Here is a 27,841-nt window from a genome sequence, read left to right as displayed (position 1 = left end):
GGAAGAATAGGAATAAAGATGCAGATGTAGAGAATGGACTTGAGGGGAGGGGAGGGGGAAGTGTAGGCTGGGACAAAGTGAGAGAGTGGCATGGACATATATACACTACCAAATGTAAAATAGATAGCTAGTGGGAAGCAGCTGCATAGCACAGGGAGATCAGCTCATTGCTTTGTGACCACCTAGAGGGGTGGGATAGGGAGGGTGGGTGAGAGACGCAAGAGGGAAGAGATATGGGAACATATGTATATGTATAGCTGATTCACTTTGTTATAAAGCAGAAACTAAACACCATTGTAAAGCAATTATACTCCAATAAAGATGTTAGAAAAAAAAACTGGTGTTTAAACCAGTATTGTAATTTTTTTGCATTTTACTCTGTTTTTCCTTTTCTTGCATCTTTTCCTTCAGATAAGAGGAGTTGTGGAAACCAGATCTAATCTTCTAATTGGGATTGTTATATAGATTTTTTTTGGTAGCATAAAATTATTGTTTTTATCTCCTAAATTTTGATTCCTTGTTCAGTATTTTTCTCTGGTTTGCCATCCCAAGTTATCCTATTTCATCCTGTTAATTTTGATCATTCACACCGAACTCCACGTCTCCACTCATGTTGGAAAGTTTTATCCCCCTTCTCTACCCACCTAACTCCACCTACCTTCAAAATGTAGAACAAATCCTGGCTTACTTATGTTGCCTACCTTGGCTTCCTGGTTATTGTTTCTCGTGTCTGTATGTTAATTCCTCAACTAGGCAGGAAGCTCATGAGGGTAGGAACCAGACCTCTACTCATTCTCCAGAATGTCTAGCAAAAAAATGTTTTGTACATGGTAGAGCTAGAGAGGGTAAAGTTAACATTTATTTAAGTGCCTAGCAATTACCAGGAATTGTTAAATCTGTATATATTCATATAGAAGATTCACTTCACATTGACAATGGATATATTAATAGAGTTTAATTCAGCACTATTCTGGCAGGCCATTTTCTAAATGCCAGCAGGAACAGTTGACTAGATTTGCATTTGGATTTTTAGATTTTTCTCCTTTGTATCTATTATTGCCATGCTAGTTTGATGGAAGAGAATTTTTTTAAGTTCAAAATGAAAATATTTGATTCTTCTTCCTATCAGATCTCTTGGCATGAAACTGAGCAAAATAGTGCTAGGTATTAAGAAACTAGATGTAATTATTTAAAACTGAGAAATTTCAGAGCAACATGGATGTGTATTTTGAGAATTGTTTTTCATAAGTTTTAAACTTTCATTAAGCTTCTCAAAAAAGTGAAGTTTTCCTCCTAGTGTTATCCTCACAGACAGCATATCATAAAACTCTGTAAGTTGAACGTATCTTTTGAGAATTTTCATCTAAAGAGGAGGCACACAAAGCTGTGACCAAGATGCTGAGGATGGTAGGGTCTTGTTTTTCAGGTGGTTGGCAACACAACCTCTGGAAGCTACAGTTACAGCATCCAGAAGAGTCTGGCTTTTGCGTACGTCCCTGTAGAGCTAAGTAAAGTGGGACAACAAGTGGAAGTTGAACTATTAGGCAAAAATTACTCAGCAACCGTCATACGAGAACCCTTGGTGTTGACGGAACCAGTCAGAAACCAGCTTCAGAAAAAAGGTGGAAAGGACAAAATTTGAAAAGACTTTGAGAAGGCAACTGAATTATGGTTGCTATGTGATTGTACTGAAAATGATAACTGATTTGCTGGGGAATAGGGGAAACCAAAAATTTATTTCAAAATCATCAGAATCTTAAAACCATTCTCTTGTTTTCTAAGCAAGATAGAATAATGGATGAGTGATTTACATTGTTGTTTCAGATGAAGAAATTTGAAGCTAGTGTTTTTACTATTCTATATTGTTGTTTACGAAACTCAGCAAAACATTTAAGTGTTTGCTAACATACAATCATTATTACAACTGAAGTAGAAAACATTATATAATTTTAGAAACATTTGTATGTGGTTCTTGTTAGCTGAAAACAAATTATGTTTTACATAAAGACAAAAGCAGTATTGTTGATGGATTTACTTCATTGAAAAATACTAGTTGAATAAGAGATCATTTTAATTTTTCATAATATATCTAGGAAGAAAATAGTAAAATTTAATATTGGTATATGTAACATTTTTATTCAATTCCTTGAAATATTTACTTTCTTAATGACTTCCCTGAAAGCAGTTTTATGGGACGTCATTATTGTCCTTTCAAAGGTTGTTTTAGAAGAGAAATTGCAAAAAAGAACAGAGTCTTCCAAAGGAAACGGTACATGTAAACCTTCTGAGATGAAGCCGAAACATAAATTGTGCCAGTACAAACACAGTCTGAATACTGAACACCTCTCTTTGGGAAAGAATTAATGCAAGTTGACATCACATTGTGCCGTTCTGAATATCATTTCACAGGCATTTGACAAAGCAGGTCAAACAAGAGCTTTAAGAGCTGACAGGATTGCCCTTAATATTGTGTACAGCAAGAAAAGAAAGCCATTTAGAAATAATTCTTTGATGTACCTCTTGAAATTATTTGGGTTTAGTTGACAGAATAAATCAAATTTTTCATAAAAGTTAGTTTGTCATTTATTTGTTCTACACACACACTTGCTGCCTAGGAAAAGTTCAGTAAATAGGTATTAAAGAAGCTGAATGTGAAGCATAATAAGATTCTATAATTAGAATTGATTTTAAAATAATTTCTTAACTTGTAAGTTTTGAAAACATGCCAAATTTACATTTAAATGTTTTATAAAAGTAATCATGTATCAGAACTCTTCAGCATGCCATTCATTTATCTTTGGTATCTCCTCTTACATGAGAAATGAAGGAAATCTTTTTGGTAACAAACATTTGCTAATTATTAAGAATATTATCCAGACCCTCTCTCCCAGTTCTGGTATAGGGTATAGGTGCTTTTCATTCTCTGCCTCTCTGTAGCCCAATTGTTAATTGTGTTAAAACTAATGAAAGAATTGAGAAAATATAACGCTACATCAGTGGCACAATTTAATAGTTACCTAAGTTGTAACTTTTCAGTAACTAGTTACTGGAAAATTATTTACATAAAATATTATTATAGCAGACTCTGATCAAAGGAACAGTACTCAGAACTTGTGGAGAAGGCAACTGACTATGCAAAAACAAAATCTAAAGAAATGGTCATTTATTTTAAAAAGTCAAATTTTAAAGAATGCCAGGAGAAACAACAAAAGATGCTGATCTTACATTGCTAGAAGAAATCAGTAAAGCAGTATTTGAATGCCTTCATCTTTTTCACCAATAATTGGGCACTTGTTCTAAAGCAATAGATCAAATAACGTCAAAGTTTGTTACCATTCAGCCACTTTCTCTGATTTTTAGCAGATGAAGAAAAACTTCAGAAGTTTTTACTGTATGTAATAGAAATGTATGATGAATTTTCTGATGAAGATATTTTAGTAGAAACTTTTTAACTATAGACATGTTTGAAAGCCACTATAATTGTTCCCAAAGAACCAAAGGCAGTATTGCAATTCCTGGAGTTTGTTGTGAAAGATTTTTATGAATTTCTGCCAAACTTGTCATTATGTTAAAGTCCTTTCCTAGTTTTTTTTACATCTGTTGCTCACGTAAAAGAAACTTTTGAAATTAAAAGCTTAAAAAATGTTCTATCAATTTTGTGCAAAGATCACTGGATAAAGATGGCTATACTGTCTGGTAAATATTAATATGCAAAGAAAAAATTCAGTGAAGTCACTGCAAAGCTTAAAAACAGAAAAGGTTTATTATTCACAGGCAACAGACCACTTTATTACAATAGACCAATTTGTGGGTATAAATATTTTCCTTTTTCAAAACTACTTAATATAATTTAAAAATATTAACCCCTTGCTTTTTTATATTATAACATTTATTTTATTTCTATTTTTTTATTTATTACTGGCATGACTATATATTCAAAGTTTAATAGAAACTTTTCACTCTTTGCATTTCTTTTCTGGTTGTTATTATTTCATTTTGTGATTATTACTAAAAATAATTGCGTCATGTAAAAGGGGCAGAGAATCGTTAAAAAATGGTCATCCAGGGTGGCTTCTTCGCTCACAAGTCTGGCACCTCACTAAGGTTGTTGGCAACACCTGGGGCTGGCAGGGCACCTCTCTCCATGTGGCCTCACTGTGTGACTAACTTGCCAGGTAGTTCAGAGGAGGGAACTTAACATGGAGAACCAGCAAGGGATGCCAGCTGCCAAGCTGACACTAGGACCATACAGAGAGGGGCTGCTAGTGGGAGCAGGAACCATGGAAGAGATATATCCACACCGGTGAAGATGCTGCCCGAAGCAGACAGAAGGGAAGAAACACCCTGGCTTGTTTCTTCCTTCCACCTTCCAATCTCTCACAAGTGCCTCCCACTGGATGAACCTAGCTGGGAGCCACGTAGGTAAAGGAGCCTGGGATATGTAGTTTGTAGGGTTTGGCCCACCTGTGATACAGAGCAGAGAAAAGAGAGATCATGAAATGGATCGCATCGCAAAAGACAATGACTGGCATACAACACCAACATTCTGTTCAGCCCTGGCCAAAGGGTCAAGAGGTGCAAACATGGCTACTAGGATGGAAGGAGGTCGTGGGATGGGCTAACACATTTAAAAGGGCTACTTACATTATAATTTTTTAAAAGCATGGTGTATGGACTTCCCTGATGGCGCAGTGATTAAGAATCCATCTGCCAGTGCAGGGGACATGAGTTCGAGCCCTGGTCTGGGAAGATCCCACATGCCGCGGAGCAACTAAGCCTGTGCACCACAACTACTGAGCCTGCGCTCTAGAGCCCACAAGCCACAGCTACTGAGCCCACGTGCCACAACTACTGAAGCCTGCAGGCCTAGAGCCCATGCTCCGCAACAAGAGAAGCCACCGCAATGAGAAGCCTGTGCACTGGAATGAAGAGTAGCCCCCGCTCGCCGCAACTAGAGAAAGCCTGCGCGCAGCAATGAAGACCCAACACAGCCAAAAAAATAAATAAATAATAAATAAATGTTTTTAAAAAGCATGGTGTATTACAATACGCAACATGATATCATTTAGGTTCAAATTGGAAAAAATGTAAATATTTAAATTGTATTTATACATTATAGACTATCTCTGGAAGAGTAACACTAGTATTTCTGGGGAGGGGTTGAAATTTACTTTTCACTGTATGCCTTTTTAGATTTATTTAAAGTATGTACATGTTTCACTTTTTAAAAGACCATATATATATTAATTGTGCTTTTTTATCTAGTAAAAGTAGGTTCTTATATTTTGGTCATATAATGTGACCCTCTATTTTTTAATACAGTATTCACATTGGTTTGAGATATTTAAGGATGGCTGGAAAGAGCTGGCTTAGAACCACTTAAGAAATTGGTATTCAATGTAAAAAAATTCAATACAGGTAAAGTGAATGCAATTCAGTTGTTGTATATAATAAATATTGTGTGAACACTAAGGCTTAGGCTGGGTGAAAGCTGAGGGTAAGGAAAGAAGATACAAGACAAAATGCAATACCAACATCCTATTTCTTGATCAGGATGGTGGTTACATGAGTCTGTTCACTTTGTGAGAATTCATTGACCTATGTACACTTCTGTGCACTGTCTTAAGCACACAGAAAATGCTATGTCAAAATCTTTTTTATACAAATGGTACTATTTTCCACTGTCTACTCTCATCTAGTTGGTTTTGAGGAGGTAGGAGGTGATAAGCAACGGGCAAGATGAGGGGGTCAAAGGAGTTTCAATTTGAGTTGGCCATAGCTGTTTTTAGCCAGACTCTCAATTTCAGAAATTGGGAGAATTTTCAGAGCTAAAAGAAATCTTTCTTCTTTTTTTAAACTGATCCTTTTCCTCTCAACACATACACATACACTAACACACAAAACAAAACAAACAATAAACTGAAGGTGCTTCTTAGAGAAAATAACCTTCCTATGTGCTTGGAGACTTGATGATTCTTAATGCCTTGGCAGTAGTTAGCACTGACAGCAGTTAATGCATATAACTGATGCATGTAACTACTGCCAACTTATACACTCATCTCTAAAGTCCAGTATATGACCTTACAAGCCTTTAAGAAGACTCTCACCCCCTCACTTACATATGGTAGAACCAAACCCATCCCAGATCAATTTTCAAAACTAAATATATTTTGAAAATAATTTAATAGGTGACATCTAAAATAACAAAGTATGGCTGTTCTTTCTGATATTCAAGTCTATCTCCTTCTGGACTATTCAAGGTAGTATGGGGCAATGAGTAACACCAACCACAAGTAACCACATTTAGTTAGTAAACTTCAGTTTTTATCTCTGGAGAAAGACCTCTTGCCATTCTTATCTCTACCCCAATGGTTAAACCTTTAGAGATAACATGTTTAAAATTGTTTAGCCTTTGGGCTTCCCTGGTGGCGCAGTGGTTGAGAGTCCGCCTGCCAATGCAGGGGACACGAGTTCGTGCCCTGGTCCAGGAAGATCCCACATGCCGCGGAGCGGCTGGGCCCATGAGCCATGGCTGCTGAGCCTGCGCATCCGGAGCCTGTGCTCCGCAATGGGAGAGGCCACAACAGTGAGAGGCCCGCATACCACAAAAAAAAAAAAAAAAAAATTGAGGGGGTACTCAAAGATTAAAGAGGACATGCCAAAAGGATACAAGAGCCAGACTGAAGGGGCTCCCACTGGCCAAATCAGAGGAAAGTTGAGCACTGAAATAAAGTATTATAGCATACTGATTAAAATAATAATCTATGAGTTCAGAGTGATACAAATAAACAAATGGGGAAGAATGCAAAGTTCTTCCTTACAGTAGAAAGACAACTGATAAATTATAGGAAGAATGATAGAATTAGAAAATCACCATTTGGCAATCATCCTAATATTGATTGAAGCAAGAAGCATTAGCTTTAGCAAGTGCTAAAACCAATAAGCGAAAGTTTTAGGAATAACAGAATACATACATATTCTCAGAGTATCTCCCCATAAAATAATGATTAATTACAAGGGGAAAATAGTAACTTTCCAGGGAGAAATGGTGGCCTTAACAAAGTTATCAAATACTAAAGCAAATCAACATGTGCCTCTTAATATGAAGCATGGAGAAGACAACATTTTTGCAGTATTTCTGTTCAAACCCATAATCTGAATCTAATCATTAGGAAACAACAGACTAACTCCATTTCAGAGATTTTACAATAACTAGCAAGTACTGCACATCATGGGTGTTCAATACATAGATTAAAAATAGAATTAATTAGCTTTTTAATTAGCTGATGTGCACATTTCCAGAGCACTATTTGCATAAGCTTTTATTTGAAAATTCAGGACATGGGAAGGCTCAGTGAAAGTTTAGTAGTTTCTGGAGCAGTTGGTCAAAGGAGGAATTGTTCCTGCAGGTTAGCAGCCATTGTTCCGGCAATTTGATTTCTATCAGGAAGCCTAGAGAAGAACAGTTACGGAGAGAGGGGCGTGCAAGTGCCACCGTGGAAAATTCTCAGCCCTATAAGATCTCCTACAGGGCCTTTAAATGGAATTTTCAAGCCTTAACGTAATGAGAGTCAAACAGCACTTCAAAATTTTTCTTTTTACTTTAATGCTAAATTAAAATTTTTTCCTGTTAAATTTCATTGATTCCACCAGTGGTGAAAAGTGGATGTAACATAAACTAATCTACTTCATACAAAGAAAAAAAAATTCTATGTATGTAAGAGGGAAACATTCCACATATTAAAGAATAATTTTCAAAAAAAGATAAAATCGTGACCCTAATACATATATAAAAATGAATACATGTTAAAGATTTTATTTAACATTAATGAGAAAACGGGTAAGGTGTTAACACCAGTTCAAAGGACAAACCAAAGACCAGATGAGGAATATTAAATAAATGTGTAAGTGGAGGCAAAACTTTTTTCCGGCGGTGGTGAGGATGCCACTCCACTGGATAGAATTCATTTGCATTTGTATAAACAAGAATTAGTTTCCATCGCTACCGGTTATCTACAGCCTATAAAGTTGTAAAACGATTCCCATGGAATCAGATGCAGATAACTTGAGAGGATGCTGTGCAAAATTTCTTCCCCTACAACTGTTAACAGTTATTGTGTATCTCCAGACACAGAGTAGGCAGAGTCTTGATGACAATGGGAATATACTGGTCATAAGGCTAACTTCAATTCAATGAGCATGTGGCTAAGGGAATTTTTCCTTCCATCCACAGGTTATTTCAGGCAAATTAGATACTATACTTCTTTGGTTCACTACTTGATTCTGGGGGAGCCAGCTCTTAAAGGGCTCATGAACCGGACAAACTAATAAGCTACTCAATGGCCACACAGCACGCCAATCAAGAGCCAGGGAGGCCTAAGTAAAACTGCACCTTCAAAAGGGCACCGTGCAGTCAGAGTGTGTATTTGACCCCTTTTTGCTAGTGGGGAGGAAATGGCTTCACAGGCGTACGCTATTCTTAAATGAATCGGAAACATCACCCAGACCTCTGCCTCTTCATCGTCCCCCCACCTGCACGAGGCTGGGTTCTTTTGCTAGAAATAATTCTGCTAGAAATGATTCTTTCACGACCTTTAAAACCTCGTAGCTCAAGATCTGGAGTCGGAACTGGGTTTGGGTTAGGCTCCACCAACTACAAGCTTGTTTATTCTGGAAAAAAAAAAAAGAAAAAAGGCAATAATTGTGATTCCTAGCTGCCAGGGTTGCTCCGAGATTTAAAGAGATGAGGGCTGTGAAATATGCTTTGTAAGCTGTGAAGAGTTAGTACAAAGAACAAATCTGCTCCTCTTTTACGATGCCACGAGGCAAAGCTCTTCGGTGGAAAGATAAGAGACCTTAGCTCCTATCAAGCATCAGCGGAGTTTCCACGGAGCACTGCAGCAAGGGCTGCACGAGTTCTTCTCCGCTGGCTCCTCCCCCACCACACCGGCCCCGGCCCGGGTCAGAGGCGGCGGAGGCTCCGGCGCCGGGCCTCTCCTGCCCGCGGCCTGCTGGGGGTGAAATCCCGTGCCGGGGCGGGGCAGGCCCCGGCCGCCCAGTTCCTGATTCTATAAGCAGTGCCCGGGGCCCGGGGGCGCCAGAGGCGCGGGCACCGCGGGCGGCGCAGGATGGGCCCGCGCAGCGCGGCGAGCCTGCCCCGAGGCCCCGGGCCACGGAGGCCGCTCCTCCCCGCCGTCCTTCCGCTGCTGCTGCTGCTGCTGCTGCCGCCGGGCTCAGGCGCCGGGGCCGGCCGGCCGCCCCACCTCGTCTTCGTGCTGGCGGACGACCTGGGCTGGAACGACGTGGGCTTCCACGGCTCGGAAATCCGCACGCCGCACCTGGACGCGCTGGCGGCCGCCGGGGTGCTGCTAGACAACTACTACACGCAGCCGCTGTGCACGCCGTCGCGGAGCCAGCTGCTCACCGGCCGCTACCAGGTACGCAGCGCCCCCGGCGGCCCGCGGCCGGCCCGCGAGCCTCTTAGAAGTGGGCCCCGAGCCCTGGGCGGGATCGGTTCCCCGAACCGGGTCCCAAAGAGACAGCTTCTGGCCCTAGCAGCACTGTCCTTGCTTCTCTCAGGCCTGCAGCCCGCGGCGGCCTCTGCGCATGCCCGGCTCCAAGGCGCCTCTCTTCCCCCGGCGCCCCACCTCTCCGGGTGGTGTTTCTGTCTTCCGTTTTCAAAAGGTCGGGGTGAAGGGGTTTCTGGGCAATGCCAGATGCGGGGCACTGCGAGTCAGTGGGCTGAAGGTCCGAATGGACTTTGCCGAGCGGTCTTGAAGCGGGAGGATGGAGAGCGAGCAGGCGGGGCACCCAGGAGTGAAGCGGAGAGAGATGGGGAGCCAGGAAAGCTGGGTGGTGAGGAGCGTTAAAACGAAGAAGAGCCCGCGGTGGGTGCGCTTTTGGTTTCTGTAAACCCAGCGGTCAGAGGTTAGGACTGCCCGACCAAAGATTTATTTTTCCAAGTTCTCAGCAGCCCTGGAGTGAAAACCAAGTTGATTTTTCTTGGGCTGCTGACTTTCCCTTCAGATGTAACCTGTATTGAACGCCTCTGAGCATCTTCATTATCTCTTTTAAAACTTCTCTGTAGTTAACAGAGTAAAGTATATTTGTAGAGAGCACGCATACATTAGATAACGAAGAATATCAAGAACATTTGCATAGTGCTTTACTGTTTTTAAAATTAATTCTTGAAACAGCCTGTGAGGTAGCTGTTATTTTTAATCCCCTTTTACACATTAGGCAGTAAACCTGTAGAGGTTCAATGACATGTTAAGAATTATTAATTGAAAAAAGTGCACAATGTAAGAGCTGTGAATTAAATTTTATCTGGAGCAAAATGAGGGCTATAGCCTGGGAGACAGCATTTCAGATAGCTCTGAGAAACTGCTCCAAAGAGGTAGGGGGGAAGGTCAGTGTTATATATGATGTTAGTGAAGGGGGTGCGTGCAGTCAAGCACACGTTTTGGCGGAGGCTTGCTGCTAGTCACGAGGAGCAGATGTCACTGTTAATGATTTTAGTGCTTTTCTAGATATGAGGAGGTGCAAGAATTGGGCTGATAAAACCTTCTCCTGAAAATATCTAACTATCTGAAGGCCTGTCCTGCCAGTTTTTCCCAGAGCACAGAGTGCCTTGCTCCTGATCTCCACCCTGAGCTCCTTTCGGAGGGGGGTTGAAGGTCAGCGGCTGCAGTGGCCAATGACTTAGTCCTTGTAGAGGCAGATGGCAAGTGCCAGTTTTTAGTTGGCAGTATCACACAGCTAGAAAGTGGTAAACTGGGTTTTGTGCCTTTCCTGCATCCACTAGTCATCTCAGGCCGCTAAAATTGGACTCTTTTTTTTTTTCTTAATCTGAATAAGATTGACATTTTGTGATTATGACCATGTTAAATATACAATAAACAGGTAGTTTGTATGCACTGTTTATTCAACAGCCATACTTTGGGCCCTTACTGTGAAAGTCACAGGGATGTGCCTGAACCTTGCCCTCCCAAATCTGTGTTCATGTAGCCTTTCAGATCAACCCTAGCCTCATGTTATCCTGAGATCAAGGCAAGGGAGGGTTCACTTGCAATAAAGATTTGCACAGTGGTCTGAAGACTTTTAGAAACAGAAATGATAGAGTTTTACTACTAAAAGTAAGTCAAGGTTTGCAGTGGAGGTAAAGGATGGTTCCCTTCACCATCAGCCCTGAGTACTTTCCGCAATTCTAACTGGCTGCTACTTGGAATCAGAAATCTCTGCTCTGATGCAAATGTCACACTGGACACTTTGTAGGAGTAAAAGAGCATCTGAATAAAGAAGGGAAAGGAGGGAAGACAGGGTCTGCCCAAATGGTTCTGCATTTGATCTGAAGTAAGAGAACTGAACTCAAATTGCAGAAGAATGGGAGGGCCATTCATTTCTCCAACTTCCTCCCTTCCAATACTCTTGAACAGGAAAGCAAATACCACACTTAAAAAACTTGTTCTGACTGCTTTTGCCTCCGAACATCCTCCCTGATCAGTCATCAACATTCCATCTTGGGAAGAAACAAAACAAAACAAAAAAAAAACACAAGTATTTAGAGTACCCTGAGGTTAAGAAGTGAAGGAAAGGTAGAGGCTGCTTATCCAAAAGTGTTTAGAGGCCAATCAGTGTAGCAAGCTAGCCTCCCCAAACATTTTGCTTGGCTTTTCTCCCCTGTTCTGTTTGAGTTCAAGAGACTCAATTAGAAATTATCTTTGGTTAGCAACCATCCTCTTTTAAAAGAGTCAGTATTTCTGGGAGAGCCAAGGAGCCTCACTGGCCTCAGATACTATATTCTGGTACCATTCTAAGCATTTTACATGTATTAGTTAATTTAACTCTTACAGCAACCCGATGAAGTAGGTACTACTATTATCATCCCTATCTGATAACAAAGAAACTGAGGAAGGGGTTAAGAAACTTGCCCAGGGTCACAGGGCTGGTAAGTTGTGAATCAGGATTTGAACCAGGCAGTAGCTCTATAACCACTACACTACATTGCCTACTCAGAATTATTAAAAAAATCATCGCAAGACCTGCTTCAGATTTACTAGCTAATCTCTCTTATTTTTTGACATATAGGTCATTCCTAAACATCTCGATGAAAAAAATTAACCCATTAGATTTCAAGTTAGGAATTCCTTATGTTAAATGTAAAGTGAAAATGGGGAGAGAGGTTTCATTTCAAAATGAGTCATGTGCATAATTTTAGACAATAAAATGAGGAAATTTGTTGACTATTTCAAAATTAGGTACTTGAAAGAACTGCTTAATAGTCATATCTGTGAACCTAACAATCATGCTTTAATAGAGGTGCCACCTTCCTTAATCATCTAACTTTAGATTAGAAAAGCGCAAAGTGATAAACAGGTTTTGACTGATTGAACTTTGTATTCCCAATATATGCTGAATTTTAGGATTTTAGCTTATAAGAGTATTTAGTGAAGAGGACCAGTTAAGAGTTGTGAGATGTGGGTTTCAGTCTTTGCCATGTCAGCCTTCAGACTCTGACCTCGAAGGACATCATTTTCCACGTCTGTAAAATACGGGAGTTGGGCTGAACTCTAAGGCTCTTTCTAGCTGTAAATTTTTTTGACTCAATGGCTCCTGTGTCCACTAGAGCAAGTTTCTAACTTGGCAAAAGCACATTATCTACCCACTATCTCCATCTACTGGTAGAAAGAGAGATTAATCTTGCCCAACACCGCCTTACAAGTTGCAGGAGCTGCTTGCTGCCCGGCTAGGAACTTGTTTAAAAAGGAACGTGAATTCAACCTTTTATATTGAGACATTTAATTGTTCCAAATCCTCACATTTGAACCTTTTAAAACTTGTATACTTTGGTGAAAAATTTATAGAGTTTAGATGGAGGGGAGAGGGAGATTGATCAGCAGATGAGCTAAGTAGTTACTGGTAATCCAGGAACTAAAATTCAGGTCTCTATATACTTAAGTTAGTTTTCTTCCCACAGCCTTATGACTCATTCATTCACTATTTAAAAAATATTTTATAAAATCTATATTTTATTTATATTTTGAATAGGAAATCCATTCACATGGTTTAAAAACTCAAAAGTTTCAAAAATCTCTCCCTATACACAGGTGTGCGTGCACACACACACACACACATTCTGTTCCTTAGGCATACAGTTACCTATCTTTGGAGGCAAACAACACTATGTAAATTGTATATATCCTTCCAAAAGTATTTTATGTATATACAAGTAAATATATATGTAGATATTCCTCCCTCTCCTTTGATTTGAATTGTAGCATACTCTTTTTTGGGGGGGTTCTTTTTTTTCAATTTCAATGATATGTAATTGACATACAGCACTGTGTAAGTTTAAGGTGTACAGCATAATGACTTGATGAACAGGCACCATGAAATGATTACCACAATAAGTTTAGTGAACATCCATCATCTCATAAAAAAGAAAAGAAAAAGTTTTTTCCTATGATGAGAACACTTAGGGTTCACTCTTCTAACAAGTGAACTCTCATATATAACATGCAGCAGTGTTAATTGTATTTATCATGTTGTACATTACTTCCTTAGTATTTATTTATCTTATAACTGGAAGTTTGTACCTTTTGACTGCCTTCATCCAATCTATCCTCCCCCCCCCACCTCTGCTAACCACAAGTCTGATCTCTATTTCTGTGTATGTTTGTTTGTTGGAGTATAACTGACCTATAACACTATGTTAGTTCCTAGTATACAGCATAGTGATTCCCTATTTCTACAAATTCCAAACTGATCAGAATGGTAGCATACTCTTCACAATGTTTTGTACCTCATTTTTTTAACTTAACATTTGAAATAATTTCATATTGTTACATAAAGAGCATCCTCATTAGTTTTTATGGCTGTATAATATTTTGTTAGATGGATATATCATAATTTATTTAACTAGTCACATAATGATGGACATGCAGGTTGTTTCCAGCCTTTTGATATATCAGAGGATGCTGAAGTCAATACCTTGTACCTATGTCATTTTGCACATGTTTGAATATATATCTGTAGGGTAAATTCTTAGAAAAGGAATTTTCTGGATTTAAGTGTAGAGGCATTTGTAATTTTGATAAATATTGCAAAATTATACTTCAGTAGGTTGTATCAGTCTACATTCTTACCAGCAATATATGATATGCTTATTTCCCTATATATGTATTTTTAAGTTATATTTCACATGCCATAAGATTAATCATTTTAAATATATAAGTCATTGGTTTTTCATATATCCACAAGGTGGTGCAACCATCACCACTGTCTAGTTTCAGAACATTTCCGTCACCCCAGATGAAACCCATTAGCAGTTCCTCCCCATTCTCCTCTTGCCCTAGTTCCTGGCAGCCACTGATCTACTTTCTATCTCTATGGATTTGCCTATTTTGGACATTTCATATAAAATGGACTCATACAATAGATGTCCTTTCATCCATGTTGTAATATGTATTATTCCTTTTCATGGCTGAATAATATCCCATTGTGTGAATATACCAACATTTTATTTATCCGTTCATCAGTTGATGGACATTGGATTGTTCCATTTTTTGTCTACTATGAATAATGCCACTGTGAACATCCATGTAGAAGTTTTGTATGAACATATATATGTTTTTCTGTTTTCTAGGGTATGTACTTAGGAGTAGAATGCTAGATCATATGGCAGCTCTATGTTTAACTTTTTGAGGGACTGCCAAACTGTTTCCATAGCAGCTGTACCATTTTGCATTCCCACCAACAATGTATGTGGGTTCTAATTTCCCCACCTCCTTGCCCACACTTTGTATATTCTGGATACTAAACCCTTTTCAGATATATGATTTGTGAGTATTTTTATCCTTATGTTCATCCTATGCCAGTACTACATTGTCTTTGTTAGGACAAAGTTGGGACAGTTGTGTAAGAGTACAAACTTGCAACGCATAGCAAATAAGACTTAGAGATCTAATGCACAGCATAGTGAATACAGACAATAATATTGTATTATAACCATTGAACTTGCTAGGAAACTGGAACTTAATGATTCCAACCTGTAAAAGAAAGGATAATTATATAATATGATAGAAGTGCTAATTATCACTACAATGGCAATCCTATCATAATGTATAAATGTATCAAATTAACATGTGGTACACCTTAAATTTATACAATGTTTTACATCAAATATATTTCAATAAAAAACACACACATCCTAAGCCAGGGATTGTGAGTTCGTGTCCCACCTGGGGTACCAAAAAAATAAAAAATACATATAATAAAGATGTTTATAAGAGTGGGAGAATAAATAAAAATCCTTCAGCTTTTCTAATAGAATTTGTATACCCCTTTTAGTTCAAACAAAAGACTTAAAAATACTGAATTTCCTTATTCTTACAAATTGACTTTATTCAGCACAAAATGTTCATTACACCTCTGCACTCCTAGTTCACATTTTAAGCGTGGTTGTCTGTTCTCAGGTCCGGCTTCTCCATGAGATTGCTTCACTTGTCTCTGGCCTGGAGAAGCACCTGGTGTTGAGCAAGTAAATGACTGAATGTGCTAAGCACTTTAACACCTGTGCATTTCCTGAAAGAGCTCACTGTCTTAACTGCTTAGGGTTGACAGGTCATTTCTAGCACCCTGGCTTCCTTTTTAAGAAATTTAAAAGGTGAAAGGGTAACAAAACTGGTAGGCCTTAGTAGAAACACTTCCTTCTGGGAAAAAAAAAGAGTAAAGTAACTTTGGTCCTCACCTGGGAACATTCTTACCTTGGGACCTGAGGGGGCCACTCCACCAGAACTCTGAAACCTTGGCAGAGGATAGAAGCAATGAAAGATGACGCCAAGGTTTCATTCTTAAGGGACCCACGCCACATTTCTCTTAATCACATTGATAAACGGACAAGACACTTTCACGCCTTTTCACTCACACCTGAAGCAGAACCTTGAACAGGAAATCTAGGAAGGAGGCTGTGCGGGAGCACTGTGGGTAATTTTTGACTTTTGCTTCAAGTTTGCTTGAAGGATGTGAGCAGGGAAAACCCACGGCTGCAGGCAGAATAGGGCATTGCATACTGTGGCGTGAAAGAGGAAGCAGTTCTGCCTGGGGTTGCCCTCACCTCCCTGCTGCTTTTTCTCATTGCCTTCAGTATCCTGCCAGCCCATTCTTTATCAGCCCTCCAAGTGCTTGCCCCTCTGTGTCTCTTGTCCCTGGTTACCTCTCCCTGGACTCTAAGATTAGAAGTGGGGCAAAGAGGAGTCAAGAGTTGGAAGAAAGGGGCGAGTCTTGGGGAAAGATGTAGTCATTAGGAGTGTTCATACGACTTCCTGGCAAAGGCATCCAAGGAGTGAGTGTAAGAGGAGCATGTAGTCCAGAGGCCATAGGTGCCTCCAAAGATAAAGAACTTGCTAGTCTTTATTCTCGTGCTCATTTAAGAGGAGAAGTAAAGGATGCATCAGCTCCATACTGATAAGCAAGATGGCCACCTGCTAAAACACATCCGGGTTTTAACGCAGAGAGCCCTGGGGATGACTTGCTCTGATGGGTCTTCTGTTTTGCTGAAGCCAGGTGTCCTTCCTAAGCCTAGCCAGAGCCCAGGAGCATTTTCCCAAAACGGAAGGGGCAGCTGGAGGCCTTAGTCTGCAAGTGTTGAAGATACTAAAAAAAAAAAAAAATCTGATCTTTACCTTTTTACTTCCCAAGTAACTGGAAAAGAGGAAATAAGTTTGGGGTTGAGTGGAATATGACCCATTGACTTATGGATTTTTTGGTTGATTGACATTTGAGGTTTATTATTCCAAGAATCACTTTGAGCATAAGCTGTTACTGTCTGGTAACTCTGTTTTTGTTCCCTTAAGCATATCACTTCTCTAAAAAGTCTTTTTCCTCCCTTTTCATTTTGGGCTTTTGGTTGGATTTATAATTTAAACAGAGGAAGGCACTAAAACAGTTTTTGCCTTGTTTATTCCTTTTACAAACAACATCCCTTGGTGGTTTAGTCAGATTTACACTCTTTGCTACTCAACACCAAAATAAATAGACCTTTAAAACTGCTAGTGATACCAGCCAGTTCTGCAGCCTGAGTTCTGAAGGACCAGGCCGGATGGCAAAGCCAGGCCCCTAACACACATAATGTATGTTCTGTAGCTCTTGGCTTCAGCAGCATGGGCAGCTGATGGCTTTTTAGAAGGCTTAGGGGGAAGGGAGCAGATTCTCCACTATCCATTTGTTCTGTGGGGCATCTCCAGGAATAAACCCTAAGGTGGCTTGAGTGGTACTTGACCATGTTTAAAACCTGTAGTGTTCTGGCCCAGGCCCAGGCTGGCAGTTCCGAACTCCTGGCCAGCCACCAGCATGTTCTGTGATTGTGTTCTCGTCATGAAGCTTCCCTCTAGGCTCTCTGGTGTATAAAGTGGAATAGTAGAGCTGCCTGTTTTTCTGGTTTTTCAAGTATTGCAGCAGGAGGTATTGCACAAATACATGGTTGCAATGAGTTCATCTTGCACAGGTCAGACTGACAGGATAGAATCTTCCTCTGTTCACCTGGATGTTACCTCAACACTATTGAGATTTGGAGAGAAATAGCATCCATTGCCACGTATGTAGCAGTGGGTCACCTGGCCCCTGGGAGAGTTTATTGTAAGTGTAGCTGAAATAAAGAGGTTCTGATGTGGGAACCATCTTCCTCCTCCCCCATCCAGGAGAGTGGGTTTTTCTTTTATGCTCATGAGACCACTCTGATAGTATATTCCAGGTCTACAGGGGACAGAATAACTTACAGGATCAAATGAATTTTTACATGCAACAAACCATGTAAACAAAGATTTCTCATCAGTTATCTCATAGAAAGAACTCAGAGACAAGTCAGGTCCTTTACTGAATTTGTAGACCCTTTGCCTTTGTGGAGGGAATCCTTGACAGTCAAGTAAAATCTTAGGAGAAACTGTTTTTCAAAGACTTGGTTTAGTGAAGAAGAGATAGCTACATGTGGAAGAAAGAGAGTAGCCCCTTTGGACTTTAATATATTATCTATAGGACCTCTCCATTCAACACCTACTCTCCAAACACTGAAGATGGGTGTTAGAATGAAGTTGTTTTAGATGCTGTTGGGTTGCCAAAGTGATGCTTATTTTTTCTTTTGATTCTTCTTGGTGCCTTGTTATCATCCTTTCCCATGAAGCATGGCGTGGCTCTCCAGTTCTGTGCTAAACTCAAGTGCTGGGTTGCAACCAGCTCTGCATTCATTCGCCTGTTTACTGCTTCTCTACACACTACAGTTTCCTTACTTCAAACAGTGTTTTAACAGACCAAAAACATGTTTTTGGCCATCATCCAGACTTTGGCTTCCCCTCTCCCAGTAAGGCCATAAAAATGTTCTGTCGAATAAATTCTCAGGAACTGAAAAGAATGTTCCCTACTCCGTGTGATTGCAGGTAATAGAGGCAGGCTTCAGCTGACCACCTGGTGTGGTGCCCATGTGGCCTCGGAAAAGTGAATCACACAGCATCCCTTGGCAGTGCTTTAGAGTGATCGGAGATCATTCTCTGCATGTGATGGATGAGCTTTCCATTTAAAGAAATTTGCACATAACGTTTATTTCCACTGGGTCTTTTGAACTCCATGAAATATTATCCTTCTTTATCCTCTGCTGTTGCCAATTAGTATATATTATGAAGTTTTTTGAACCCAGGATTAATCTTCTACTGAGTGAACTTCTAGCGTTAACCGTGGACAGAATCCTTCTACTATGTGAGGGATGTGGGTGTGTGTGCGTGTGTATGTTTAGAAAGCAATGTTTCCCTTTCCCAGCTTGGGTATTATAACATCCTTATTATTCAGGGTCCCAGCTGGGAAAAGATGGCACATTCAAATTAGGATAATTTAGGGAGGGTTTATTTGCAAAGGGACTATTTGAAAAGGTATGAATGTGTGGGGTAACACAAGGCATAGTGTATAACCCACTGGAGCTGTTACTACCCCTAGACCAGGGGGAAGAAAGGAAAGAAGAGTGACCAGAACCTAGAAACAGAGTCCTGTAAAGAAGGCCACCTTTGGGATGGCCTGCAGGATACGGACAGCCTGGCAACTCAGGGCCACTCACCTCTTCCCTCCTTCCAATCCCGGTCTGGGTTCCCCATTGGCTGAACCCAGTCAGAACCAGAAGGTGCAGGAGCCCTTTGATTTGGCCCCAGTAGGTCAACTTCCCAGGCTGGAGACAGGACAGAAGGCAGATTGGGGATTTGGAGGGCAAATGAAGGGCATGTGGCATATATCCCAATATATGTCCAGTTATTTCTAGTCAAGGTATAAAAATCTAAATAGAAAACTTAAACTCACTTTTATTTTTAAACAGCTTTATTGAGGTATAATTGACATGCAATAAACTACACATATTTCAAGTATACAATTTGATAAGTTTTGATATGTACATGCCTGTGAAGCCGTTAGCACATAATCAAGATAGCGAACATATTATCACCTTCAAAATAAACCCACTTTAATTTAACATTTAAGATATTCCACATGGTTCTTTTAGGAGGGCATGGAAAGGTATCGTGAAATCAAGCAACAGCAGGGACAATTCCAAAGGTATTGGCTCTGGACAGACACACAAAAAAATGAAATTCAGGACAATGTCAAAGCTTATGAGAAAACTATTTAATAGTAAGTAGCTTATAATAAATTAAAAAGAAAAGATGGTGAGTTTGAAGGGTTTTTGTTTTGTTTTTGTGTTTACTTTGTATCTGTTTATTGCCATGAATTTAAAACAAAACGAGGCAAAAATCTGTCTGGTTTGAGTAGTCAATATTTGAACCTGAGAAAATCAGTGCTAAATCAGTATTTAATAGCACCAGCAGAACTACAGATTAGAACCAGTATACATGTCATTTGATGTTCATATGCACCACATCCCACTCCAGGGGGCAGGCCCAGGCTTAGGTGCATGTTCTGTATAATGCCACCCCATCTCCTCAAGAAAGTGTATTGAAATGTAGGTGAGAGGGCATGATATGTTATTGATGACAATGCTTACAGTATTACCATGACAGGTGCTGAGTGTTTAGTGTACGGTTAGTGAAAGAGCTGGGATGCGATTTAATTCTCTGAGCTTCGGGCTATTATGCTTTAAATTATAAAAGCAAGTAAATCATTTACAAACACATTTTGTTTTTACCATTTATCAATAATTGCTTGCTACCCACCTGACAGCTGATGGAGGCGCCAGAGAGTCATGGCTGGGTTGAGAACTGGCACTGTCAACCTTTGGTGTCCCCAGAGCCCCATTTATTCTAGGGAAATCAGGAGTGCCCAGTGAGTGCTAGGGAAAGCTGGTGTCGGTGAAGAATTAAATGTGAGACTCCACCCCGCTTCCTACAGAGGAGAGCACCTCCCTGGCTAAGCAAGGACAAGGGATTGGGGCGGGGGGAGAGGGGTAACATTGTAGGGAGGGGAGGGTCTGGATAGGCAATGAGGGAAGCCACCAAGCACCCCTCTTGTGCACCAGCAGTGGGTGCAGTATCATCCCTCAGCACAGGAGCTGTGACAAGGGCCACACCGGTTTCCATGTGGCCTTCGAACTTACCTAGCAAGTTCAGGGCCTTTGCATTCTTATTCCTTATGCCTAGATTGCTCTGCCCAAAATTTTTGCAAGGCTCTCTCTTACTCTATTATTTTATTCAGATTTCTGCTCAAGTATCTCCTCCTCAAAGAAGCTTTCTTTTGCCATCCTCTCTAAAGAGTCACCTGTCACTATCTCTCTCTCTATTTTCCTCGTAACAGTGATGACTGTCAGACATAACATCCTTCTCAAACTTTTTGGTTTTAGGACCTCTGTACATGCTTAAAAATTGAAGACCCCATAGAGCATACGTTTGTGTGGTTATACCTTTCAAAATTTACTATGTCCGAAATTAAAATAGAAATCTAAAAATATTTTTATTCATTGAAAAACAGCAGTAATAATTCCATTACATATTAATGTAAATAACTTGGGGAAAATAACTGTATTTTTCAAAACAAGAGAATTACACGAGAAGAATGACATTGTTTTATATTTTTTTACTTTCATTTTTCTTATACAGCAGGTTCTTCTTAGTTATCTATTTTATACACATCAGTGTATACATGTCAATCCCAATCTCCCAATTCATCACACCCCCCTCACCCTGCTTTCCCCCCTTGGTGTCCATATGTTTGTTCTCTACATCTGTGTCTCTATTTCTGCCTTGCAAACTGGTTCGTCTGTACCATTTTTCTAGGTTCCACATATATGCGGTAATATACAATATTTGTTTTTCTCTTTCTGACTTACTTCACTCTTACTTCACAGTCTCTAGGTCCATCCATGTCTCTATAAATGACCCAATTTCATTCCTTTTTATGGCTGAGTAATATTCCATTGTATATATGTACCACATTTTCTTTATCCATTCATCTGTCAGTGGGCATTTAGGTTGCTTCCATGTCCTGGCTATTGTAAATAGTGCTGCAATAAACATTGGGGTACATGTGTCTTTTTGAATTATGGTTTTCTCTGGGTATATGTCCAGTAGTGGGATTGCTGGGTCATATGGTAATTCTATTTTTAGTTTTTTAAAGACCCTCCATACTGTTCTCCATAGTGGCTGTATCAATTTATATTCCCAGCAACAGTGCAAGAGGGTTCCCTTTTCTCCACACCGTCCCCAGCGTTTGTTGTTTGTGGATTTTCTGCTGATGCCCATTCTAACCAGTATGAGGTGATACGTCATTATAGTTTTGATGTGCATTTCGCTAATACTTAGTGATGTTGAGCAGCTTTTCATGTGCCTCGTGGCCATCTGTATGTCTTCTTTGGAGACATGTCTGGTTAGGTCTTCTGCCCTTCTTTTTCTCTTTCTTTTTTTTTTTTTTTTTTTTTTGCGGTACACGGGCCTCTCACTGTTGTGGCCTCTCCCGTTGCGGAGCACAGGCTCCGGATGCGCAGGCTCAGCTGCCATGGCTCATGGGCCTAGCTGCTCCGCGGTATGTGAGATCTTCCCAGACCAGGGCACGAACCCATGTCCCCTGCATTGGCAGGCGGACTCTCAACCACTGCGCCACCAGGGAAGCCCTGCCCATTTTTTGATTGAGTTGTTTGTTTTTTTAATTGAGCTGCATGAGCTGTTTATATATTTTGGAGATTAATCCTTTGTCCATTGATTTGTTTGCAAATATTTTCTCCCATTTTGAGGGCTGTCTTTTCATCTTGTTTACAGTTTCCTTTGCTGTGCAAAAGCTTTGAAATTTCATTAGGTCCCATTTGTTTATTTTTATTTTTATTTCCATTACTCTAGGAGGTGGGTCAAAAAAGATCTTACTCTGATTTATGTCAAAGAGTGTTTTTCCTATGTTTTCCTCTAAGAGTTTTATAGTGTCCAGTCTTACATTTAGGTCTTTAATCCACTTTGAGCTTATTTTTGTGTATGGTGTTAGGGAGTGTTCTAATTTCATTCTTTTACATGTAGCTGTCCAGTTTTCCCAGCACCGCTTACTGAAGAGACTGTCTTCTCCATTGTATATCCTTGCCTCCTTTGTCATAGATTAGTTGACCATAGGTGCATGAGTTTATCTCTGGGTTTTCTATCCTGTTCCATTGATCTATATTTCTGTTTTTGTGCCAGTACCATATTCTCTTGATTACTGTAGCTTTGTAATATAGTCTGAAGTCAGGGAGTCTGATTCCTCCAGGTCTGTGTTTTTCCCTTGAGATTGCTTTGTCTATTTGGGGTCTTTTGTATCTCCATACAAATTTTAAGATTTTTTGTTCTAGTTCTGTAAAAAATGCCATTGGTAATTTGATAGGGATTGCAGTAAATCTGTAGATTGCTTTGGGTAGTATAGTCATTTTCACAATATTGATTCTTCCAATCCAAGAACATGGTATTTCTCTCCATCTGTTTGCGTCATCTTTGACTTCTTTCATCAGTGTCTAATACTTTTCTGAGTACAGGTCTTCTACTTCCTTAGGTAGGTTTATTCCTAGGTGTTTTATACTTTTTGTTGCAGTGGTGAATGGGATTGTTTCCTTAATTTGTCTTTCTGATCTTTTGTTGTTAGTGTATAGTAATGGAAGAGATTTCTGTGCATTAATTTTGTATCCTGCAACTTTACCAAATTCATTGATTAGCTCTAGTAGTTTTCTGGTGGCATTTTTAGGATTCTCTATGTATAGTATCATGTCATCTGCAAACAGTGACAGTTTTACTTCTTCTTTTCCAATTTGTAGTCCTTTTATTTCTTTTTCTTCTCTGATTGCTGTGGCTAGGACTTCCAAAACTATGTTGAATAACAGTGGTGAGAGTGGACATCCTTGTCTTCTTCCTGATCTTCGAGGGAATGCTTTCAGTTTTTCACCATTGAGAATGATGCTTGCTGTGGGTTTGTCGTATATGGCCTTTATTATGTTGAGGTAGGTCCCCTCTACGCCCACTTTCTGGAGAGTTTTTATTCTAAATAGGTGTTGAATTTTGTCAAAAGCTTTTACTGCTTCTATTGAGATGATCGTATGGTTTTTAGTCTTTAATTTGTTAATATGGTGTATCACATTGATTGATTTGCATATATTGAAGAACCCTTGCATCCCTGGGATAAATCCCACTTGATCATGGTGTATGATACTTTTGATGCATTATTGGATTCTGTTTGTTAGTACTCTTGAGGATTTTTACGTCTATATTCATCAGTGATATTGGTCTGTAATTTTCTTTTTTTGTAGTATCTTTGTCTGGTTTTGGTATCAGGGTGATGGTGGCCTCATACAATGAGTTTGGGAGTGTTCCTTCCTCCGCAATTTTTGGAAGACTTTGAGAAGGATGGGTGTTATCTCTTCTCTAAATGTTTGATAGAATTCACCTGTGAAGCCATCTGGTCCTGGACTTTTGTTCGTTGGAAGATTTTTTTTGTTTTCACGGTATGCGGGCCTCTCACTGTTGTGGCCTCTCCCGTTGCGGAGCACAGGCTCCGGACGCGCAGGCTCAGCGGCCATGGCCGACGGGCCCAGCCTCTCCATGGCATGTGGGATCCTCCCGGACCGGGGCATGAACCCGTGTCCCCTGCATCAGCAGGCGGACTCTCAACCACTGCGCCACCAGGGAAGCCCTGTTGGAAGATTTTTAATCACAGTTTCAATTTCATTACTTGTGATTGGTGTGTTCATATTTTCTATTTCTTCCTGGTTCAGTCTCAGAAGGTTGTGTTTTTCTAAGAATTTGTCTGTTTCTTCCAGGTTATCCATTTTATTGGCATAGAGTTGCCTGTAGTAGTCTCTTATGATGCTTTGTATTTCTGCGAAGTCCATTGTAACTTCTCTTTTTTTATTTCTAATTTTAGTGATTTGAGTCCTCTCCCTCTTTTTCTTGTTGAGTCTGGCTAAAGGTTTACCAATTTTGTTTATCTTTTCAAAGAACCAGCTTTTAGTTTTATTGACCTTTACTGTTGTTTTCTTTGTTTCTATCTCATTTATTTCTGCTCTGATCTTTATGATTTCTTTCCTTCTGCTAACTTTCGGTTTTCTTTGGTCTTCTTTCTCTACTTCCTTTATGTGTAAGGTTGGATTGTTTATTGGAGATTTTTCTTGTTTATTGAGGTAGGATTGTATTGCTCTAGATTTCCCTCTTAGAACTGCTTTTGTTGCATCCCGTAAGGTTTGGATCGTCGTGTTTTCGTTGTCATTTGTCTCTAGGTATTTTTTTATTTCCTCAGCCATCTCTTGGTTATTTAGTAACGCATTGTTTAGTCTCCATGTGTTTGGTTTTTTTACGTTTTTTACCCTGTAATTGATTTCCAATCTCACAGTGTTGTGGTCAGAAAAGATGCTTGATATGATTTCAATTTTCTTCAATTTACCGAGGCTTGATTTGTGACCCAAGACGTGATCTGTCCTGGGGAATGTTCCATGTGCACTTGAGAAGAAAGTGTAATCAGCTGTTTTTGGATGGATTGTCCGATAAATGTCAATTAAATCTACCTTGTCTATTGTGTCATTTAAAGCTTTTGTTTCCTTATTAATATTCTGTCTGGATGACCTGTCCATTGGTGTAAGTGAGGTGTTAAAGTCCCCCACTATTATTGTGTTACTGTCGATTTCCTCTTTTATAGCTGTTAGCATTTACCTTATGTATTGAGGTGCTCCTATGTTGGGTGCATATATATTTATAATTGTTATATCTTCTTCTTGGATTGATCCCTTGATCATTGTGTAGTGTCCTTCCTTGTCTCTTGTAACATTCTTTATTTTAAAGTCCTTTTTATCTGATATGAGTATTGCTACTCTAGCTTTCTTTTGATTTCCATTTGCATGGATTATCTTTTTCCATCCCCTCACTTTCAATCTGTACGTGTCCCTAGGTCTGAAGTGGGTCTCTTGTAGACAGCATATATATGGGTCTTGTTTTTGTATCCATTCAGCGAGCCTGTGTCTTTTTGTTGGAACACTTAATCCATTCACATTTAAGGTAATTATCAATTTGTATGTTCCTATTACCATTTTCATAATTGTTTTGTGTTTGTTTTTGTAGGTCCTTTTCTTCTTTTGTGTTTCCCACTTAGAGAAGTTCCTTTAGCATTTGTTGTAGATCTGGTTTGGTGGTGCTGAATTCTCTTAGCTTTTGCTTGTCTGTAAAGCTTTTGATTTCTCCATCAAATCTGAATGAGATCCTTGCTGGGTAGAGTAATCTTGGTTGTAGGTTCTTCCCTTTCATCACTTTTAATATATCGTGCCACTTCCTTCTGGCATGTAGTGTTTCTGCTGAGAAATCAGCTGTTAACCTTATGGGATTCCCTTGTATGTTATTTGTCATTTTTCCCTTGTTGTTTTCAATAATTTTTCTTTGTCTTTAATCTTGTCAATTTGATTACTATGTGTCTTCGTGTGTTTCTCCTTGGAATTATCCTGCCTGGGACTCTGCAATTCCTGGACTTGGGTGGCTATTTCCTTTCCCGTGTTAAGGAAGTTTTTGACTATCATCTCTTCAAATATTTTCTCGGGTCCTTTCTCTCTCTCTTCTCCTTGTGGGACCCCTATAATGCAAATGTTGGTGTGTTTCATGTTTTCCCAGAGGTCTCTTAGGCTGTCTTCATTTCTTTTCATTCTTTCTTCTTTATTCTGTCTGAGGCAGTGAATTCCAGCATTCTTTCTTGCAGGTCATTTATCCGTTCTTCTGCATCAGCCATTCTGCTATTGATTCCTTCTAGTTTATTTTTCATTTCAGTTATTGTATTGTTCATCTCTGCTTGTTTGTTCTTTAATTCTTCTAGGTGTTTGTTCTTTAATTCTTCTAGGTCTTTGTTAAACATTTCTTCCATCTTCTTGATCTTTGCCTCCAGTCTTTTTCCAAGGCCCTGGATCATCGTCACTATCATTATTCTGAATTCTTTTTCTGGAAGGTTGCCTATCTCCACTTCATTTAGTTGTTTTTCTGGGGTTTTATCTTGTTCCTTCATCTGATACATAGTCCTCTGCTTTTTCATTTTGTCTATCTTTCTGTGAATGTGGTTTTCATTCTACAGGCTGCAGGATGGTAGTTCTTCTTGCTTCTGCTGTCTGCCCTCTGGTGGATGAGGCTATCTAAGAGGCTTGTGTAAGCTTCCTGATGGGAGGGACTGGTGGTGGGCAGAGCTCAGTAAAACTTTAGTCCGCTTGTCTGCTGATGGGTGGGGCTGAGTTCCCTCCTTGTTGGTTGTTTGGCCTGAGGCGGCCCAGCACTGGAAGCTTCAAGCTCTTTGGTGGGGCTAATGGTGGACCCTGGGAGGGCTCATGCCAAGGAGTACTTCCTAGAACTTCTGCTGCCACTGTCTTTGTCCCTGTGGTGACCCACAGCCACCCCCTGCCTCTGCAGGAGACCCTCCAAAACTAGCAGGTAGGTCTGGTTCAGTCTCCTATGGGGGTCACTGCTCCTTCCCTCTGGGATCTGATACACACACTACTTTGTTCGTGCCCTCCACAAGTGGAGTCTCTGTGTTCCCCAGTCCTGTTGAAGTCCTGCAATGAAATCCCACTAGCCTTCAAATTCTGGTTTTCTGGGAATTCCTCCTCCCATTGCTGGACTCCAAGGTTGGGAAGCCTGACATGGGGCTCAGAACCTTCACTCCAGTGGATCATCTTCTGTGGTATAATTGTTGTCCAGTTTGTGAGTCACCCATCCAGCGGTTATAGGATTTGATTTTATTGTGATTGCACTCCTCCTACCATCTCATTGCAGCTTCTCCTCTGTCTTTGTATGTGGGATATCTCTTTTGGTGAGTTCCAGTGTCTTCCTGTCAATGCTTGTTCATCAGTTAGTCATGATTCCGGTGCTCTCACAACAGGGAGTAAGCGCACGTCCTTCTACTCTGCCATCTTGAACCAATCTCCCTGTTTTATTTTTTTGTACGTGTTTCCTATTAATAGAAGATAGCTAGATTGTTACATCTGCTTCTGCATTCAACCTGTGCAATACTGTCGACCCTTGAACAACATGGATTTGAACTGTGAGGGTCCACTTATACGTGGATTTTGTTCACTAAATACATACTATGATGTTGCACGATCTGTGGTTGAATCCCTGGATGCAGCCACCTGTAAAGTTATACTTATATTTTCAACTGCACAGGGGTTAGTGCCCCTAACCCCCAGTTGTTGAAAGGTCAACTGTATATTGTTTTGGTAAAAGTTGTTGAAGAACATCCAGCCTCACACAGATATGTAGTTGGAAAAGAGAGGGTTTTGTTTTTGTTTTTGTTTTTTAATAAATTTATTTTATTATTTACTTTTGGCTTCATTGGGTCTTCATTGCTGTGCGTGGCTTTCTCTAGTTGCGGCAAGTGGGGGCTACTCTTCATTGCCGTG

At 40.0% G+C, this 27,841-nt stretch overlaps 2 protein-coding genes across 4 annotated transcripts in view; both read left to right on the top strand.

Annotated features, from left to right (window-relative positions):
• Window positions 1-2,618, top strand: part of DMGDH (dimethylglycine dehydrogenase) — a 64,260-nt gene extending 61,642 nt beyond the window's left edge. The window contains exon 16 of one of the 2 annotated variants that reach the window (XM_081230416.1): window positions 2,218-2,618. In XM_081230416.1, the coding sequence (XP_081086542.1) occupies window positions 2,218-2,364 (147 nt within the window). In that variant the 3' untranslated portion in view covers window positions 2,365-2,618. Of the gene's footprint in view, window positions 1-1,426 lie in introns of both variants that reach the window. The other variant, XM_081230415.1, reaches the window with a different exon arrangement.
• A 5,171-nt stretch (window positions 2,619-7,789) lies between these two features.
• The window catches only part of ARSB (arylsulfatase B), a 204,535-nt gene continuing 184,483 nt past the window's right edge, over window positions 7,790-27,841 (top strand). The window contains exon 1 of one of the 2 annotated variants that reach the window (XM_081230418.1): window positions 7,790-9,437. In XM_081230418.1, the coding sequence (XP_081086544.1) occupies window positions 9,129-9,437 (309 nt within the window). In that variant the 5' untranslated portion in view covers window positions 7,790-9,128. The remainder of the gene's footprint in view (window positions 9,438-27,841) is intronic. The other variant, XM_081230417.1, reaches the window with a different exon arrangement.

The sequence above is a fragment of the Mesoplodon bidens genome (assembly GCF_964165515.1).
Source record: "Mesoplodon bidens genome assembly, chromosome: 4".
Taxonomy (NCBI): Eukaryota; Metazoa; Chordata; class Mammalia; order Artiodactyla; family Ziphiidae; genus Mesoplodon; species Mesoplodon bidens.
This window is presented reverse-complemented; position numbering and strand designations above follow the sequence as displayed.